This window comes from Eumetopias jubatus, unplaced genomic scaffold (assembly GCF_037043125.1).
Source record: "Eumetopias jubatus isolate StellerSeaLion01/CBP00866 unplaced genomic scaffold, mEumJub1_p1.0 scaffold_15, whole genome shotgun sequence".
NCBI classification, from domain to species: domain Eukaryota; kingdom Metazoa; phylum Chordata; class Mammalia; order Carnivora; family Otariidae; genus Eumetopias; species Eumetopias jubatus.
The window spans coordinates 44,582,689-44,603,391 of record NW_028274821.1 but is presented as its reverse complement, the minus strand read 5'-3'; the positions used below and the strand labels follow the sequence as shown (position 1 = coordinate 44,603,391).

At 39.4% G+C, this 20,703-nt stretch overlaps 1 protein-coding gene across 1 annotated transcript in view; it reads right to left on the bottom strand.

Moving 5' to 3' along the window:
* The window catches only part of ADAMTSL1 (ADAMTS like 1), a 936,829-nt gene that overhangs the window by 216,564 nt on the left and 699,562 nt on the right, over positions 1 to 20,703 (bottom strand). The window contains exons 10-13 of the mRNA XM_088018750.1: positions 19,961 to 20,099; positions 7,647 to 7,697; positions 2,928 to 3,132; positions 1,547 to 1,694 (exon numbers count right to left, since the gene is read on the bottom strand). Of these exons, the coding sequence (XP_087874876.1) occupies positions 1,547 to 1,694; positions 2,928 to 3,132; positions 7,647 to 7,697; positions 19,961 to 20,099 (543 nt within the window). The remainder of the gene's footprint in view (positions 1 to 1,546; positions 1,695 to 2,927; positions 3,133 to 7,646; positions 7,698 to 19,960; positions 20,100 to 20,703) is intronic.

The following is a 20,703-nucleotide window of genomic DNA, read 5'->3' as shown; positions in this document are numbered from 1 at the left end:
CACCCTGTCTGCACTGTTTCTCATGTAATACTCACATGATCTCTGAGGTAGTTACTATTATTAGCCCCATTTTACAGATGAGGACACTGAGTCTCAGAGAGAGAGAGAGAGAGAGAGAGAGAGAGAGAGACGCATTTATTACAATGAATCAGGGTTTTGGGTATTTTTGCTTTTATTTCCATTATATCATTTAGATTTCATGACACCATTCACTCCCACCAAGGGCATCCTATAGTAAATAAAGAGCTACACTGTGGCTGATTTTCCAAGAAATGTAATGGTTAGAGAAATAAATTAAGAAGCAAAGGAAAGGGAGGAAATCCAAAGGGGGAGAAATCAGAGAGGGAGATGAACCATGAGAGACTATGGACCCGGAGAAACAATCTGGGGGTTTCGGGGGGGAGGGGAGGGGGTAACAGGGTGATGGGTATTGAAGAGGGCACGTGCTGTGATGAGCACTGGGTGTTATACTTAACTAATGGATCATTGAACACTGCATCAGGGACTAACAATGTACTATACAGTGGCTAACTGAACAAAATTTTAAAAAGAAGCAAAAGGGAATCATATTTAATATTAATAATAGGATAGCTTATAATAAGGAGTTCTCTACTTCTGATTGGTTTGTGACTTTGGCATTTTCTATTTCCTTGACACGGATGATAGCAATATCAGCAAAGAAGTCCAGTTAGCATGCATGCCAGTCTGAGAGACCCTGGGTAATTATAATAAATCTTGCTCACTCAGCAGAAATTTTCTAAAATTCACTTTTTATAAATTATTTGCAGTATCTCTTAAATTCTGATTTATTCCAGATTTCCATTTCAAATTATGATTCTGGAATCTAGTCTCGTATTAATGTTTTAATTTTCAATATAGGAAGCAACGCCTTTCTGTTTCAGCAATTTGAAGTATGAAGCCTCCTAACGTACTTGATGCTTCCCAAAGTAGATACTCTTGGATTCACTGTATTTTTTTTTAATTTTATTTATTCATGAGAGAGAGAGAGAGAGAGACAGAGACAGAGACAGAGACAGAGAGCACGAGCATGAGCAGGGAGAGGGGCAGAGGGAGAAGCAGGCTCCCCGCTGAGCCAGGAGCCCGACTGTGCAACTTGATCCCAGGACCCGGGGATCATGACCTGAGCTGAAGGCAGACACTTAACCATCTGAGCCAGCCAGGTGCCCTCACTGCATTACTTTTAACAGCAAGAAATGTGACTAGTAAATCACACATGTATTTCTCCAACATCCCTATAATACCTCCTTTTAAGCAGATGTAGCTGATAGTTTTCAGCCACAGTCATCAAACAGCTTTAGGATCCAGGGGAGAATTATGTAAATATGTAGTACTTAAGAATAATTTGCAAGCAAAACAAGTGGAAAGGTTTTTAGAAAGAGTTAAGTCCGCTTAGTAGAGTCTAAGCTACAGGAAAGAGTTACTAAGAACACTCGGGATATTTAAAAAAATATCCCAAGGAGTTTCAAACAGTCCCCGAAGACACATAACAATGAAAAGACTGATAACAGAGCACCTGTTGAGTTACCTTTGGGTTTATAGCAGGGAGTAGGTATGACACATTCCTCTTTTATGTGGGGCTTTGTTTTGGGGCTACAACCGCCTGTGTGCATTCCACGATGGTCGATGCAGAGGACCACCCGATACCTGAGGCCCTGGCCACATGTCACGGTGCACTGGAAGGAGAATGCAAGAGAGAGGAGACTCATAGCAAAGCCTTTTGTTTACTTTGCCTCGTTTCTCACCTGAGACTCTTTAAAGGGCTGCTTTTAGGTAAGGACTCCCGGTGGATTTGTACCATTTCTTACCATTCATGGAGTCTTTGTTCTATTTGGCTATTTAGGGTGAAGCTGGCTGAAAATTAAATCACTTTCAATTTTTCAGATTTAGATTAGTTAGGCAACATTCCTTAAGCACCCACTGCGTGCCAAGTCCCAAACCAAGCAGCAAAAAGAAGGAGAAAAGAAACTGTAGAGTGTGTTCACTTTTGATCACTAACACTGCATCTTAACTGTATTTAGTCACTTTGCTAGCTCCCACATAGACATTAACACTTTGCAAACTGCCATCATAGTAAATTTGTATTGCAGCATGGCTGATGCGATTGATTATACTGACATGGTCAAAAATGTTTCAGGGAGTTGATTCAACGGCCAGATGTAGACGGCACCTCCAGTGCTTCTAGACGCCAGGGAGCAAGTCTAGATAGAGAGAAACGTCACAGCTCTGATCCTGCTGCCCCAAAGCCACATAGTGAAGTGAGAAGTCTTTTGCCGTCTCTGTGGCTCGGGGCACAGTGGTTTACCTCCTCATCTTTCTATCTCTTTTGCCATTTCAAACCTTTTGCAGTAGCAGCCAGGAAACCCCAAGTAACATATTATTTAAGCTGCTGCAACAGTTTCCCTAACGTTCTAGAATGTTCTGCTTTTAATTATCCTACTTCATCCTCATTCTAATTATTTTGCCATTTCCAGTTCATTTTTTTTTTTCCAATGAATAATACAGATAGTTTTAATTGGAATCTACTCAAACCCTTTTTGGATATAGACAAAGTATAAGAAATAAAAAAATAAAACCAAACCATGGTCTACTGAGCTCTATCATCAGAGCAGCTTCTGGACATTCAGGATCAGTCATTTGGCCTCAGTGACTCTTGACAGACACTTGCCTCTCTTTGCCACTTGAGGGAATGTTATGAGCGAGAGAGGCTTCTCAAAGTGACTTGAAGTTAGGCATATTTACTCATTTACTTTTGGCTATGCTGGATTTGGGGCGTGCCTACATCAGGAGCTAACCCGGTACACCTCAAGAGAAGTGGGGAGCTGCACAGGGTAGCCGGTGGGGTCATGACGATGAGAGGGAAGAGTGGACTTACTCTCCTAATGAACAAAGAAAGAGGGCACAGTTACCGGAGACCACTCCTGTGCCAGCCATTTAGGACAGTCAAAAATGTTGCAGGGCTGCACGATGGGCATCTTAGGGGTGTACATGCATTTCCACTCTTCCACTGAGGTGACATGCCCCTGGATGTCCTCCTCCACACAGGAAACTGCCCGGCTCTGGATGCCCCCCCCACACGAGGAGGAGCACGCGGTCCACGGGGTGGCCTCCCACCTACAGAAGCAAGGGGAGTCATCAGGGCGGACATGCACATTGCCAAACCTCCTCAGTGACCTTTCCGACCAACCCCGTTCCCAGTGCCTATTGGGGCAATCGGGTTCTGAGAGGCTACAGTCAAGAGATCTGAAAGCCGTCTAGTGCCTAAGATCTGCTGAGTGAGAGTGAAAGATTCAATGTTGGCACAAGTGCTCTGAAAACCTTGAAGCTCTAAGCGAATATAAGAAATTACTGTTTGGAGAGCTGTCCACAGGGCTACCCGTGCTGTCTGTAACCTACTCCAAAGAGGGCTATTCAGTCCCTCTCCCTATAGTTTGAATATATATTCTGGGTATAATATTTATCTTATTTCGTACTTTGTAAATATATATCCTGTATCTATGTTATATATATATTCACTAAATCCCATTAAATATCTTTGTCAAGATTAAAACTGATTACTCACTTAAAGTTAATAGTTTGCACCTGGGCCGATACTTTCTCTTTTCAATGCAATACGTTGTCACTTCGCTTCTGGATACTTTTACATGAGAAGCTCATGAATGATCCAGGCAAACCAAACATTCATTCCCTGTCCCCTGTTTCTACAATCATCAGCTTTGGGACTACATGGGTGCAGCACAATTCTGATGTTCAAACTAGGCCATCATTACACTAAGGAGCAAAAGTAATAATGTGAGGCATTATCTTCTCATTCCCTAACTGATAAGGGATACTGGCAGTTAGCATTCCCCTGATAAAGAATTGTTGGAATTGTGAAGAAAGTTTGGTTTGGCTTGGAAGGCCGATGGCATCGGAATCTAAAGATACAGTTACGTAAGGGAGAAAATTGTAATATTATCAGTAACATTTAAGAGAATTCCATTGGGTTTTTTAGATCTCTACACAGCTCCGAAGCATTTGGGACCAGATGCAGAGAGAGATCTTTGCCTGATTCTTTTCTCTCCTCCTGCAGATTTAGAGAAGGTAGAATTTTTAAAAATAGAAGTATTGGGACGGAGCTTGTCTTTCTTGCATATATTCTGCTTGTGGATGAGGAATGCAAAGGAACTTTAAGATTTCTCTTAGAATTAGGAGAGAGATAATTTTAATGAGAGATAAACTAAATGTCACCAAGTTGATCTACTTGAAAAGTTAAATGTAAATATATTGCATGGGCATATCATGGAGACATCAATTATTCTGTAAGTAGGATTTCATGTATAGTGGGAACCTGACTTCTCTTCTGCACGAGCCTGGATATTGTGTGTTTCCCAGTTAACAGAGGATTTTCCTCCACATTTTCTCTGCACTGTTTGAGTCTAGGCAACAACTGTTCTCTCTACTACCAACAGCTTAAACACGCTGCCAAGTACAATATTTTCCTATGCATATTTCCCCGGGAGAGACAAAAGAAAATGCTATTATGGGGAAACTGAGGCCCTCTGTTTAGCCCTTAGGAGACTTGCTGAGCCCTTTCAAGAGAACGAAGAGCTCTGTAGAAGGCCTCTCTTCCAAAAGGTAAGACCGATTCTCATTTATCTCCATGTAAATACCTGGAGAGCTTCCCTCTGGATATGGATAACGGGTCTGATTCCCACTGAAATTGGGCTGAATATATAAGTACACATTCATGTTAGATTTGATCTGACAGTGAAGTGGGACTATGTTTTTGAATGTACATTTAGTCTCTTAGAACATTAAGATGCCGTAAAAAGAGCACACTTTCTAATTGGTACTCTAACGTACCTAAACTTGACCCTTCTAAAGAGAGAGTGATTAATTTCTGTCTCAACATTTGGACCTGACCCATAGCGTAATTTCACAAACAGTAATAAGTATCCTTTTCAGTGTCAGTGATCACGGAAAGACAAATGATGCTAATAGTATTCTAAGAATTTTTAGTATGGGTCCATCTTACCACTATAGTTCTATATGTGAAAAATTATTGTGTGAATCCTGACATAATAATAGGGTTATGTGGAATTTCAAGGCAAAACATGTCTGAGTGCTTCAAAGAAAGTATAATAAAAGCTGAGAGAAGGCATCAGTTAGAATATCTTAAAACAAGGACCAGGTAAGTGCTTGGCGGGGGGGAAAAAAGCACATATCCAAGATTCCTGTCCTGGAAGAATAAAAAATGAGTTCATATATCACATATTTTAACTCCAATGGCTTTTAATTTTTTAAACATGTAGTGTGTTTAGTTTAAGAAATTCTCAAAACTAAGAGTGATGTGGAAAATTTGTATATTTTAATTATGAATTAATGAGACTCCATTCTTCTATTATGTTCACATATGTGTTCCAGTCAAAGACTGAAAGCAAGAAAAAAAATCTAAAAATTCATTAACTGGGCTTTGTCAAACCTATTTAAATAATCAATATGTAAAGCCTTCTGCCTTGATCAGAAGGTAGCTGCCATTTGAGAATCATTTTTGAGCCTCAGTTCTTAACTTTGGGTCATTTTTGAGACTCAAGTCTTCTTGGAAAAACATATTTGCAGAAATTCTTCCATTTACTAAGATTTTATCAATTAAGCAGAATATCTAACTTTAGAATTAGCTCAGTGACAGAAGTGCAAGGAGTATGAAATACAGTCTGTTTATTTGCGATTGCCCCTTTCCATTGTGATGCACAGACAGGCCAATGTGTACACAGGATAACATTAAGGAGGCTCATTTCAATCTGTCATTGAGAATACTGGGCTTTTGGCATCTGGGGGAAATCAGACATATAAGAAATGAAGTTTAACCTAAGACGGGCATTAGTCATACCAGAGAAATATAAATAAGAGAGATCATAGATATGAAAGAAACTTAGGAGTGCTATTACAAGAAAAACATAAACTTGACATTGCTCACCCCTGACACCCAACTTTGCTTTTATTGTAAAATATTCTGGGGCTTTCCCACAAACAGATATGTGTGTCCTGTGGATACTTATTCTACAGATACAGAAACTGAAATGAAATGAAATCTTGGTTCAGTTAACTTAGTCTTGTTATATTTTCATTCCATTTCTTTTTGTCAAGAAGCATTTACTATAGAAGTTTGGTTCTGGATCAAGCCAGCAAAATGATCTATCAGTAGCATCCTAAAGTCATGTATCATCTTTATCAATATAGTCATAGAAAAGGGGGAGGGAGCTGATTAATGAGGTAAACCCTTAGTGGAAGAACTTAAAAAATACCCCCAAACAGCTCTATGGAGTATAAATCCAATGCCCCTCTCTACATGCTACCATTAGGATGGTGAAAAGTGAGTTCTCTACCAGTCACTGGAAGTAGTTAAGTAGAGGCTGGATGACAGCTTGTGCTGGTGTACATGTATTAATCTAAATATCTGTCTGTGTGTACACCGCTGTGGGACTACATATGCACTAAATGCACATATCTGTATATTAGTGTAAACACATACATGTATACATGTAGGGTGTAAGGGTGTGATTGCTTGGAAGGAGTACGACAGGGAAGCACTTCTGTGGAGCTGAACTCAACGACTTCAAGGGCCCCTGTTTGGATTCCATTTCATGAAGCTTTTGTAGATTTTCAATCAAACTTTGTTTTATTTTGCAGTTCAGAATAAAATTATTTTCTAGGCTTCGTTCGGTTTGAGATTCAGAAAACTACCATGGCTTATTTGCACCATTTGCGATCTGATGGAAACTCTGGGCTCTAAATAGCAGCTGATGCCCTAGAGTCCAAGGGAGCGAAGAGGACTCCTGTCCTAGAGTCCAAGGGAGCAAAGGCGTCTCCTAGCACAGGGGTTCTGTCAAGCCCGCTTCTAATTTCTGCTGCCTGGGGAGCTGTTTCCAATGTGGGAGACCATATACTCAGGAGCTAGCATATTTTTGAGCCTCTCCAGTTTTCGTATGAATATATCAATAAAGAGAACAAGTTCCCTTAAAAGTTCCTCACTTTCATGTTTTTGTCTAGTTAAAAAAAAAAAAAAAGACTGTACTTTAAAAAGCAACACAGTGCATGGAATTGGATGTTTTGGAAAAAAAAAAATGTCCCCCAAATGTTCTGAACAATAAGGATGGGAAAACATTGCCTTTTGATCCACAATTATAATTTCTTTGGAACACAAAGAAGATCTTTAAAGCCCCTCTGCAGAGTGGTATCACATCTGGAATCCCACATTTGCGGTACTGTGATAATACTTCAGGCTGTGTTTCCCTAACAGTTAGCAACAGGGCTTTAATGTCTAGGGTCCTACTGCAGAGAAACAGAAGAGGACAAAGGGAGTGAAACAAAGACACAACATAACCCGTACACTGTATCTAATCAGAGTCAATGACTGTGTCCGCTTCAGTGTCATAGGATCCTATCTTAAAATGGTTCTTGAATGACAAGCTTAGAGTCTGAGCAGCCCAGTACTATCCAGAAGCAGAGCTCAGGATGGGTTGCAAAATATACTATCTACCATCTTACTTTTACAGAAAAACACACAATCTACGTCTACATAGATATATAAAAGAAGCAGAAGGCTGGTTTACTAATTCTAGCATCAGGATGGTTGATTTACGTACCGAGGAAGGGGATGGTAGAGGTCATAAGGCATGATCTGCTTGTATCCGTCACTGTTAGGAACAATAATGCCAACCCTCTGAGTAGAAGGTACACACAATAAAATAAACACTAAATGATTACATTATACAAATTTTGTTAGACAAATGCAAAACAACATTAATATATTGTCTCTGAAAACAACACTACAACAGTTCAGTATCTTTATACTAGCATATGCATGAGGATGGGGCAAGTTCTTTGAAAGGGCACCGTTTACTATAATTAGTTCTCTGATCCAAGCAGGAAATACCACTGGGAAGGGTGGTGGCAAGAAAACTTGGCACCTCATCATTAACTATGACACAATAAGCTTGTAAATGTTCTTTAATCCCCCAAATTATACATCCTATGAGGTCATTATTATCATCATTATTAATGTTACTTCCAGATGCTCAGCAAGCAATTACAGTTACTGTCTCACTCCTGATGAAAGAGAGAGCTCTGTATAAGAGTCTGTACCTGGGGATCGACAAAACTCTGGCATGTGCATTAGCAAATAGGTTTCTTCTCTTGGCATATCTAAAGATTTTAGTAAATATCTAGAAAGCAGTCACTGGGTTATTGCTATAAAGGGAGGGAGAACTAGCGAATGTAGTAGGCAACTAGCAACAAAAGCAAGTTTCCTACCAAAATAAAGGCAGGGCAGTTAAAATAGATAAAAAGAAATGAAAAATCGTTTTTGTGGTCTATAGTAATGTGATATTATGTTAACTGCTATTTCAGCGGTGGTTGTGATGGTTGTGACTGTTGTTAGTGTATCTAGTGCCCTGGGAAACATGTGAGATTCAGAGATAGAGCCTAAATGAGCCATAAGAATGACTTTATAGGGTGTATGGCTAATGGATTCACAAGAAATGATACTATAGGCTGTGCGGAAGTCCCCAGAGGCCTTATGTACTCTAATAAACTACACTGAACTACCTCACTGATTTCAACTAAAGCTTCCAACTGGCAAGATTTTCTTGCAGCGTCCCCTGGCTTGTGGAATATTTATGACAAATTGGTCTCAGATAAAAGGGCTCTTATAAAAGACCCTCCATCAAGAGTGGGAGACAGAGAGAGCTCAATACACAGCTGTCACGCTGGGACAGAACATGGTAGGGCAGGAGCAGAAGATACTTATTTTGCAACTGACAAATGATAGGAAGTCTCTCTTTTGAATACGGAAGGAATTCATGTATTCTCTATGTATTCCTGGGAGAAATGGATGGGTGCATATTTTTATATATCCACATTTGATGTAAATGTTGATATTTGTATTTAAATAAATAAAGGCTTCAGTTTTAATCTCATTCTCTGATATAGCATGGCATAATATATTCTTTTTAGATGGCTAGCAAATCTAAGCTTTTGGGTAAAATGGGTGAGCTCGGTGTACTATGGATCAGACAGATAAAAACAGCACTGACTGGAGATCATCATAAATAAGAGGGGGTGATAAAGAGGGTAGTTTCTGAAGAAATGACTGAAAGGTACCAGGATACATGAGAAAAATTAAATTTAAAAGACAATGGGAAACAAAGCTACGAAAGATTTCTATTCCCAGAGAGAAAACCGTTGGCATACTAATTTACTTGTTTATCTTACATGACTAAATTTTCTATATTTATCTGTATGATTAAAGTTTTTGTACTCATTTGCATGGCTAGATTTTCATTGTGTATGGATGGGCATTCCCATAAAATAACAATATTCATGAAACTGGATGCTGCCTTTTGAGGAAAGTCAAAATCCCACGGCTCTCACAGAAAAATGGAATGAGTGCTAACATTAACGTTTTCTCCTTGTTTTTCCAAGTTAGAGAAACGTCCCTTCTTTTCTGCCTTCTTCTGACAGACAAACTGAATGTGAAAGGCTGATCCTATCTTTTATTATAATCATGTGATCTCTTTCCAATAATTCTTGTGTCTAGTAATTAAGGGCATTTTCTTTTTCAAAGAGCTATATTTTTAAAGAATTCCAACCTTCCAAAGTTCTTCTAATAACTTTGGATATACACCTAATAGCAGTTAATTAAGAAATCACTGAAATTGACTTTGCAGTTATATTTGAGCTAGCCCTAGTATTTTTACTCATGCCTACACCACCTTCTAAATGAAAAACAGTTTGTTGTCGTCTGTTCTGAAAAATTTTATAGCTATGATTTGTTATCCTCAATATTTGAATGAACTGTTACAGAGCTCTGCCAATTGATTTATCAACTGATGATATTTAAAATGGAGGCAATGATATTGAAGAAAACAGGCTAGAAGAAGGGAAATAAAAGGGAGTGTATATAGAATTCAAGATGTTGGGCTTTGCTTTGGACTGATTTAGAAATTGTGTTTTTGTTTGCACAAGGAGCTTTAAACCTGGATTCAGCAAAACTATAGCTATATTTGTCTTTCTATGGCATGGGTCATGGTGAAGACTCATAAAATCATTCTATGGCACCTGTGAAAACAGAAAGATATCAAAACAATGGTGCTCTGTCCAGTCTTGTTAATGCATGCTCATGTGCATGGGCTCTGCTCTCTCTAGGGGTTCATGCCATGGCCCTGGCCTTTCACCACACTGTCACAGAAGGGTAGGCGCTGTGGCCTAAATGTAACTTCCTATTGCTTACCTTTAAGACACTTGATCTTTTTCTTAGGCAAAGTGTACATATTGAAGAATGATGAAAAGGATGCCATTCAGGGACTTTAAGAAGCTCTTCCCATGTTTAGGTCGTGTGTGTGTGTGTGTGTGTGTGTGTGTGTGTGTGTGCGCGCACGCGTGCGCATGCGCTTGCATTCAGACATGATAGGTGGGAAGTGGTGAAGGAGGCAAAAATAATTTTAAAAAAATGATCACAAGAGGGGGGTGGGGGGATGGGTTAGCCTGGTGATGGGTATTGAGAAGGGCACGTTCTGCATGGAGCACTGGGTGTTGTGAACAAACAGTGAATCATGGAACACTGCATCAAAAACTAATGATGTAATGTATGGTGATTAACATAACAATAAAAAAAATGATCACAAGAGACGATGTAAAAAACAGTTGGTTTGGGGTAAAACCATGCATTCTTCATTGCCTTAACTATTCTGATCCCTCATGCCCTTCTTACACTGGGCAACGACTGGACACCGCTGGACTCCCCACCATCAGGGATTGTGGTGAGAAAATGCGAAGATGATGATGAGGTCATTCTAGACTCACGTGGTGTAAGCAGAAAAGACCTGGTACCTCATCCTCTCAAAGTACACCCCTTGATGAACTACCCAATGGTGGGAGAATGCTTCCATGTTAAGACAGGCTCATGTAATGAAATATTATGCAGTCATAAACATGAAGCCTTTGAGCCATTTTTAATGACATAGAAAATATTCAAATATAATGTCAACTGAAGAAAATTCAATGCAAAGTAGAACATACCATGTGAACCACGATACTAAGAAAATTCACGTGTTCATAAATCTATATAATCATTTTTGTACCCATGTGTCTATATATGTGTAAATACATATAAATAAGTATGTAATTATACATAAGTATAATTATGTCACAGAAATATATTAGGAAAAGACCAAAAACAGTTGTTAGTTCCTGGTGTTTGCCTTTGTATTTTTACGTTTTTCTGTTTTCTGAGTTTTCTATAATGTATAGTCACAGGAATTAGAATATTCAGGCAAGACAAAATACAAGTCTGAGAAAGTGTAAGGCAGGAACACTTTAAAATATGGTATAAATGGATGAAATGAGGCCATCACCTCAAATCCCAAGTGTCACTTAAAGATTATCAAGTCTGTTTTGAAATCATCTCAGAAGCTATCTTAGAATAGCATCCCTGACTTTAAATGGCTTTAAAAATCAATCCATATTCAGGCTCACACTATTTAGTAAATCCCTCTCTCCAAGAAAAAGCCTAATGGAACTATCTCTAGGAGAGCCTATTTCGTGGGGTTCTGAGTTCTTTTTATAAAGGAAATGAACCATAACAAGTCCTTTTCATGGTGCTAAATGTCCCTTTCTGTGAATCTCTAATGGCCTCTTGCTTCTTCTCCTGAGCTGCAGAGCCTCACTGCTGACTTCCTGACAGCTGGATATGCTCTAGCTTTGTCCGGCTCAATGTGTCCAGATAGTTCATTATCTTCCCCCGTGGTCACTGCTGCTGTTCAGAGCGCTACCACCCTCCCATCCACCCAGGCTAGACACTACGGGACATCTTCGGTCGCTTCTCGTCCCTGTGCTCCTTACCAACACTCCGCTCTGCCGGTTGTCAAGTCTGGCCAAGCACATCTCCTTGTGACACAAGTCTGGGCCCTCTTGCAGTGGTCAGCTAACAGCTCTCTGCCTGCAGGCACTGCCTTCTCCACACCAGCCTGCTCACTGCTGTCGCGGTAGCCAATATTTTACTTCCCAACTCAAAAGTCTTCAGTGGCCCCGTGTCGCCCAGTGAAATTTCTCAGTCAAGGGCTACCTTTTCTAAAGCCTGTCCTTAACTTCCCTCTCAACATCTGGCCAGAATTTCGCTCTTCCTCTTCCAAACACCCATTGCACTAACTCCACTCATCACTTTTAAGGTACTTTTAAGTATCTACTAAGTTCTAATTATGTATAAGTTTTCTTTAGTTTAATACCATGGGACAGAGTCCATATCAGTTCTCGACTGGATCTCTTAACACCATGCCCTGGGCAGAGGCAATTAGTGCATATTCACTCAATGAAGTCATGCTGTTGGTATGCAGACATAAAGGCAAGCAGTACCATCCAGAATTGAAGCAAACAAACAAAACCAGGTCAAAGAAACTCCCCAACAGACTGTCACTCACTGGGGACATTTTTAGTCCCACTCCCTGCCTTCCTCTAGTTCTGCCATCTGTTCGAGGGGGCAGATGGGTTTTTTTGACGGGGGGTGGTTGGCAGTTAAGGAAGGCTGCTCTGGTAGCAGAGGTGATTGGGGGATTTGGCGCGGAGAGAGGACAGCTTGAGGACACCTGTGCTTCTAGCCTGCTTGGTTTACCTCTGCATCTCCTCCATTTGGTGTCTCCCAGAAATAGCATGACAGCTTGAAAAGATCTCTTTCCTGTCTCCTGTGCCTTTCAGATATCCTGATGCTTTGTCACTATACAACTCACTCTGGGCAGTGGTGCAGGCCCAGACCCTAGCTGATTTTTCTTTGCCTTTGCCATGGCACCAAGCACCAAACCTGTACCAGTTAGGCTCTCAGTTAAAAAAATGAATGAAATTGTGGGTCGTGGAGGGAGCTCCGGCAGAGAAGAGTGTATCTCATCTTCTCTTGACAACTTGGGGGCAGCAGAAACCAATCTCTTCCTAAGTTTAGGATGGGGCAGGAGAGAAGTGACCAAAAGTTGGAAAAGACACAAGCGTTCACTTTTTCTTGGGTCGTAGAGCACACAGGATCATGGTGTAATGAGGAAAAGGACCCCCTGAGGAGCTGGGAGGTGGACAGTCAGTTCTCCTGTCACTTCTTTCTGATCTCGAGTGCCTTACATTTGGACTTCTGCCACATATAAGTACTGGATGAAGTCAGGAGTTTTAAGATGAAGTAGCACTGGGGGCTTGGAAACCCATCTCATGGAGCTCTATCTTACCTCTTCTCTTCCTAGTGGCTGCTGAAGGCAGAACTTGCAGCTCTGTAGACCACAAATTGAAAACTACTGAACTAGGTGATCATCTCAAAATCTTTCCTACTCTAATGTTTGGTGACTTCTTAAAGCACCATGGGCTTCCCTGTGCAAGATGGGATCTGGCGAATGAGCAAATATTCTGTCAATAGGTCACAATCTTTTATTAAACCATTGTACCTACTAGGGCAATATTCATCTATCTTTTTGGACCCAGACCAAAAGAACCTTGTTTCATCATCCAGGTTTTGAAAAAAATTTTAAGGCACACATTCATTTTTCTGCTATAAAACCACTGGAGAGTTTTTGATCATTTGACCCCATATGTTAATATTTCTTCACATTGCTATTTCTGTGGTTCCATATTCTTGATATTAATGAATGCAATTTCTGAACTGCTTTTAAGTAAGTGGGACTAATATTTCCTTGGGCTTTGTTTATCTCTCACTCTACTTTCCCAAGTGATTGGTCACTATTTGGATTGAGTAAATATCAGTATTTATGCTTATATAAAAGAGGCTTGTCTAACCTAGGTGTGTGGTCATTTCAAAGACCCAGGGGACCAAACTTCGCATAGACATGTAAAGTTGCCAGTACTGTACTGGTTGTGGGGGTCTATGTTGGGCTTAAACCAGATATTACAGGGTGCTAAAGGCATCATGAAGAATAAGGTATCTGTGGCATGAATCGGGTCACCTGAGTTTACGTAGTAGAGGAGGTAGGTCTGGAACTGGAAGCACTTAGACTTACAACCTAGCTTTCTTTTGCACAATCTAACCTGGGGCAGATCACTCAGCCTCTTTAGCCTTCAGTTTGTTTATCTGGAAATAACAGATAATAATCTCTGTCCGGCTAACCTCCCAGGGATTGTAAAACTGAACTGAGATAATGGATGTAAAAGCACTTTATCAACTTCATAAAGAAGTAACATTAGGCAAGTCATTTTACAGGTTTGGCTCTCAATTTGATAATGATAGCTGACTTCTGCTGAGTGCTTGGCACCTTGCTAAGAGCTTTATATGTATTATCTCATTTAATCCTCGTAGCTACTCTCTTACAGGAATATTATACTCATTTTACAAATGGCAAAACTCGGGTCTAGAGAAGTAAAGAAGTTACTAGCTAGTAAAGCCAAAGTGATAGATAGAGGTTAAAATGGAGGATGATGATAATACCTGTTCCATTAGCCCACAAGTTAATTAAGAGAATTGCATAAATAATTACACTTTTCAAAAGTGTAAGATGTAACAAGTGATTATTGGTAGTAATGAGCTAGTTTGGTAGAAGGACTGAATCGCCCTAGTAATGGAGTTATAGCTGATTGTCTGATGATATGTGTATATGTGTGTGTGTGTGTGTGTGTGGTATGACTATGAACTTGGAAGGATATGACCATGCATCCTAAAAAGAACCAGAACTCTGCTTTTTTACCTCATTATAGATAATGAATGAAAGTGGACGTGGGATTTTACAGTGATCTTTCTTATTGCTTACTCATTCGCTTCTCAGAGCAATATATTCAAATGAGGTTGATTGAAAGGAAGTTGTTACTTTTCTAAATCATTTACCTCTTGTAACAAAACAAAAAGACTTCCAAGATTAGGAAAACATTTCATTATACTTTAATTGCTAACGAGGCGCCCATTTTCTAGTCCCTACATTGAGTTCTCCTTTTTTGGAGACATGGCATGAATCCCATCTGAATAAAATGGCAATGTCTCACAGCTGGTTAAGTGGGGATTATTAGGCAGTTGCACATTGCAATTTATGGAGATGCTAATTATCTTAATTGCTCATGGTTGTTGTACTTTAAAAATCTGATACATGTGATTTACTCTGACGAAGATATTTTTTAGGAATTTGTGTCTCTGGCTGTTAAAACAAGAGAGAACTCCATTTCTAGACCCATAGAGAATTCCGGGGCATCTTTTCCCTTCATGGAGGAGAAAGCTGATTTCTGGAAAGTTTAGCAGTTTCTCTCTGAGGTAACATCAACATTATCATAATCATGATCTTCGTCATAATAGCTGTAGCAACTAACATTTTTGAGTGCTTATCATGTGTCAGACATTCTACTAAGCTCTTTAAATATCTTAGGGCACTTATTCCTCATGATGACTCTGTGGGGTAAGTACTGTTATTTTCCTCACTTCACAGGATAAAAGATGGAGATTTACTGAGAACAAGTAACTGGCCAAAGGCTACTCAACCAGTAAAACAGCAGAGCCAGGATCCCAAGCCAGCCTCTTTGCTCCAAAGCTCCCCTCCTAACCACCAGGCTGTACAGCATTGGACTAGTCACCAAGTTAGCGTGACCAGGTTTTTACATGCCCACTATACATAATGGCTTTCGCGATGCAGATTATTTCTTTAGAGTCGCATTAAGATTCAATCTGAGATTTTTGTTCACAATTTGGATCACGGCCAGGGATGATTTATGCAATTTGCTGTCAAATTAAATGGGGCTGGACAAAAAAGTCCACTGGAACTCACCAAGAACTGCCGCTCGGGGCATACAAGTTTGGGCATTTGCTCAGGACTGTTGCTCGGAATTCCTTGAGGGAAGGGGGAATCTGGATGCATTTTCGGCTAGAAACAGATTTGTTTGCTAATGATCGTGACCATGATAGTGTGATGAGTGAGAGCTTTTTTCACTTTTCCAACCCTTGCCAATTGAAGCCCCCTTCATTACTGCCTTGGAGGGAACACTGGAGGCCCGTGCCAGAATGAATCTGCAAAGGTGCTTCTCTGATCTTCTCACAAACAATGTCTTGCACAATTTCCCCCAGACAGCAGTAACAGTCATTCCGGTCTCATGGACTGAGCTAGAGGAGGCCAAATGTAGCATAGTTTACATTGAAAGCCACTCTGAGAACACAAGGTGCTTATTAGCTGAACTAAAACGATGCCTTTTTAGTTGTTGCTGGACCATAGGCATACATTTTAGGGCTTTCTCGCCACATGATGGATTTTAGCCTTCACCTGAGAGGCAAAGATGAGACAAAGTACTGCACAAACAAACAACAACAGAAAAAGGCATTAAAAAAAAATTTCCCCGTGGTGTAAGACAGAAGCTGTAATTATGACATGGCAGGCACAAGAGAGGATTTTACATTTGATTAGATTCTAAACGTCTTAGCTACAGGGGAAAGGGTCCATACTATGGGGTGAAATGAATGCAGTGGAAAACAAAACATGCAGTAGATCCCTGACTTATAGGAGGAGCATGCCTCTGGACTTCTGGGAGTACCCAAGCTGGGACCACCACCAGAACACTGGAGAGAGCCTATGATGGGATTAGTGATGTCATTGCTCTGAGTCACCAATGAGAAACAGTCTTAATTTCTGCTAAAAGCCATTAAAATTTTAACTTCACTCTCTTTTCCTTCCATTAGAAGTGTTAAGTTTTGGCTTCCTTTTTGAGACCACTTTTGGCGAGGAAACAAGGTATTTTACCACTTCATAAAAATGACTGCATAAAAGACACCAGCAGAGAGCAACAAAAGCTCTCTTGGGATGGAACTTCTGGTCGTCAGGTAGGCTCAAATGTTGGTCTAGTAGGATAAGAGACTCATATTCCTGCCTCAGTAAAATGTCAAGTTACTATATATCATGGATATTCAGGCTTGGTTTAGAACAGTGGAAACCAAGAAGGCTAAATCACTGAATTCCAAGTGTCCACTGTACACAGTATGAACTCATCTGTGTTCCAGTCTTTCCAAGACTGGAAAGAAATATAGCAAAAGCATTAACACTGGTGATTTGTGGGCACTGGAGATGGTTAGTGAGGTTTATTGTTTTCATTATAGGCTTTTAACTCATCGACATTTCTTAGTTAGCATTAAGCATCAGAAAAAAAAGCCATAAAAGCATAAAAATTATTTTGAAACCAGGGGCTAGATGTCAATAATCTCTTTAGCTTTGAGAACCATTAGATGAGCCAATCCACAAACCATGTGAACCAGTGCATATTGTCAGTGAGTGAAATGAGTAAGGGATGTCATTTAGTTCACTAGTTCAACTGTAAACGTTTAGTTATTAGGAAGTAAATTAACGCCAACAATGAAGCTATTTTGGTAGATGAAAAAAATTGGATATCAAGGATTATGGCGAATGGTCATCATAACCAGTCTATTTCTGGTTTGTTTTGGTTTCAGATGTGTAGCAATGAGGGAATTCTTATTATCACAGAGAAGCAGATGGTAATGGTAACAGTTTTTTTACAGCTCACCCTGCAATCTCAGGATACTTATTTTTCAGCCAAATAGACATAATGCAGAACTTAAGGATGAGGGCAAAAAGCAGTTACTTTGGTGGTGTAACATTTTTACAACTGTTACAACAATTCTTACAATTTAGCTGAGCTTGAACAAGTTAAAATTAGTTTAACGTGTTTGAATATATGAACTTCTTGTGAGTTCTTGTTTAAAAACACTTCAAAATATATCAAATCAAATTCACTGAAGAAACTCTGTGGAATAACAGGTTCTGTAGGCAAAGACTGAAAACCACTGACTTAATGCAACAAACAACCCTCTCACCCCCATTTCGTGGGTGAGAAAACTGAGGTCCAGAAGGGTAAAATAATAAACCAAGGGCTCCAGACTAATAATAATTTAGTGCACCTTTTGCTGTCCATGGTACTTCCTAGGCTTGACAGGCAATAAACTTGGTATGCGAACGGGATTTTGCTTTCAAATAATATATAATAGGCCCCAAATCCTAGGCTCATACAAGTAAAGTGAACAAATATCTCAAGGGCTAGATGAAAGAAATTTCCTTTGGAATTCAAAAATATCTGACTGTCGGTACTAAGGACGTCTACATTTTCCCTCTTGGGGGTTTCTAATTTTAGATACAAAGGCGATAGTTTACTGTCATTGTGTCACTCCTGATTTGACTATGAGGCAGTTATACCTGTAGTTAGAAAGCAGTTTCTTGAGGGTTTGACTCTGCTGTGTCTAAAGGGAGGGCAGACCTTTGTTAGACAGTATCTTCTCTCAGACCATCACTTCCTGTTTTCTCTTGGAATTTAGAAAAGTTGCTTTGATCCCAGGGATGCAAATAAGTGCAATGAATTTCCCAGCGATCCTGAAGTATCTTCACCTTGGAGCAGCAAATCTACATTTCCTAAAGCAGTTTCCTCTTAAATCTCTCCTACTGCTAAGTCTTAATTTTTACAGCTTTGTTTAATTACCTCTGCAGTAAAAAAGCAGCTTCCTGACATTTGCCTCTAACTTACTTTTTCTTTCTCTTTTCTCAGGTTTTTTTCCTTAATAGCCACCTTAATAGCAACATTTATACATGTGCTATATTAGATGTTTTAAAATAACATAGGATGCAGACAAAGCATAAATTTCGCAGGCAAACCTCTTTCATCATAACATGGCTCTTTGCTTTTGGATAATAAGAAATAGGGCCACAAGTATTACTCCGACAGAGAAGATAGATAAAAATCAGAAGCCAGAAAAAAATTGAGTAAATTATAAACATTTTCTTAAAATTGTTAACAAAATGCTTTTATCTCACAACTGTCTTCCATGGCCATCTCTTTATGGAAGTTTTTTCCCCAGTTGTGGGAGTGAATCCCTTATTTCTCCTAGAAATTTACACATAAATTCTCACGAAAATGTGTAAAGCCTTTCAAAGTCTTCCTCTGGCTGAGCCCACCTGTCTGAATTAGGATAACTATGCTTTTCACACACTGGTCTTCTGGTATAGATGTAAAGATGTATAATAAGTAGAATAATTTAAAATTAGGGTTGAATTGCATTAGTTATAATTATCTTGGCTAAAAATGCTTCATACCCTTAATATTTCCAAAATAAAAAAAGTCCAAGTAAAATTTTAACACCTCATTCAGTTTTTAAACCATATCCAATTTTTAATACATAATTACCTGGTGTAACATGAACCTAAGTTAACTTAAATTCACCCAAATTATATAATTACAAAATGTTGATTCTTTCTGTGTCTTTAATGAAAACCTGTTACTCTGGGTTCAGTTTTATGAGCTAAGTATATGAGATAGGCAATTGTGCATCACGTGTAGAATTTAGAATCCATGAATATGAGACAGACAGAGTACAAGAAAATAAACTTTAGAAAGTTAACAGCAGAAAACAAAAACTTCAAAGATAGAGCGATTTTCATGCATGTTGCTCATGTACTATTTCAACTATTTAAAGTTTTATTTTTATGTACATTAATTACTAAACTATGATTTAAAAATAATATTGAGGTGCTTCTCAGAAATCCAAGGGGCTTGGGGAAGGATTTTTTATCTTTTGGTGTTCACAATTAGTTTCGTAGGAGGAGAATTTTTTTTTTTATATCTTCTCTCTTATGCTGAGGATAAGGAGGCTAATAAAGAGATTTACCAGGAAGTGTTGCAACTACAAAGGCAAATGTCACACCACGACAAGACTGCTGACCTGTACTTTTATGACTCCTCATCATCTGAGATGTTTCATTTGTCAGTCTGATTCTTAAACCTAAGTGAGGGCCAATCATAGTTTCCAAAAAGCCCAAAAGTCCAAAAAGTAACAATAATGCATGATTAGGAATGGACACTGGGCAGTGACGCTTATTTTTCATTAAACAATTTAAGAAGCTTAGTTGGAACTTGATTTATGTTTAGGACAAATAAACTGGTAAATTTGACTGACCTGGCTGGGCAAGGATCCAAGTTGCACTCTTGAAGTTTGGGTTTGGGTTTGATGTTCTCCGGGTAATACTGACAGTATTGATCAGCAACCACACGGTTGCTCCGAAGGTCGTAACACTCTGCCGATGTCAGCTGGTAACCTGTAGCATCAAACCATCCAGGCAAGTTTAAAACACACAAACCACGGTAAAATATAACGCAATATATTTCTTTATGCTTTTTGGCCATCTCCCATTAATGGAAATTCTTTCCCAATGCTTCGGGTAATTTCCAGGACACAAGACAGATAAATGGAAGGCTCATTAATTTTTGCAGTCCTCAAATACTATTTTTCCACTCAAATTTTAATCATTAAATTATACTATAAGGTTTGAATCAAGAAGGGCAGAGCTAAGTGAAAAGACTCCGCTGTAAGTCCTAGTCTTGTTAATTTGCTTTGTGTCTTCTAAAAAGTGTAACAAAAGATGATCAATATTTACTTGCCAACCATTAAATTTTGCAAGGATGCAAAATTGCCTCCTTTGTATCTGGGGCACCAGGAAGAATAAACTCCCAAACTGATCAATGAAATAAACTCTAACAGTGCTCCCGTTGGGGGAATGGGGAACAGCACAAGACCAGGTCCTGCCAGTGGCCTTGGGAACATTATCTTTGTCTAAATTCAACCTGAGTAGGTTAGGCTGAGTAAATGGAGGATGAAGATCCTAACAGGAGCCACTAGGAATCCCTCCAGAACAATGACAA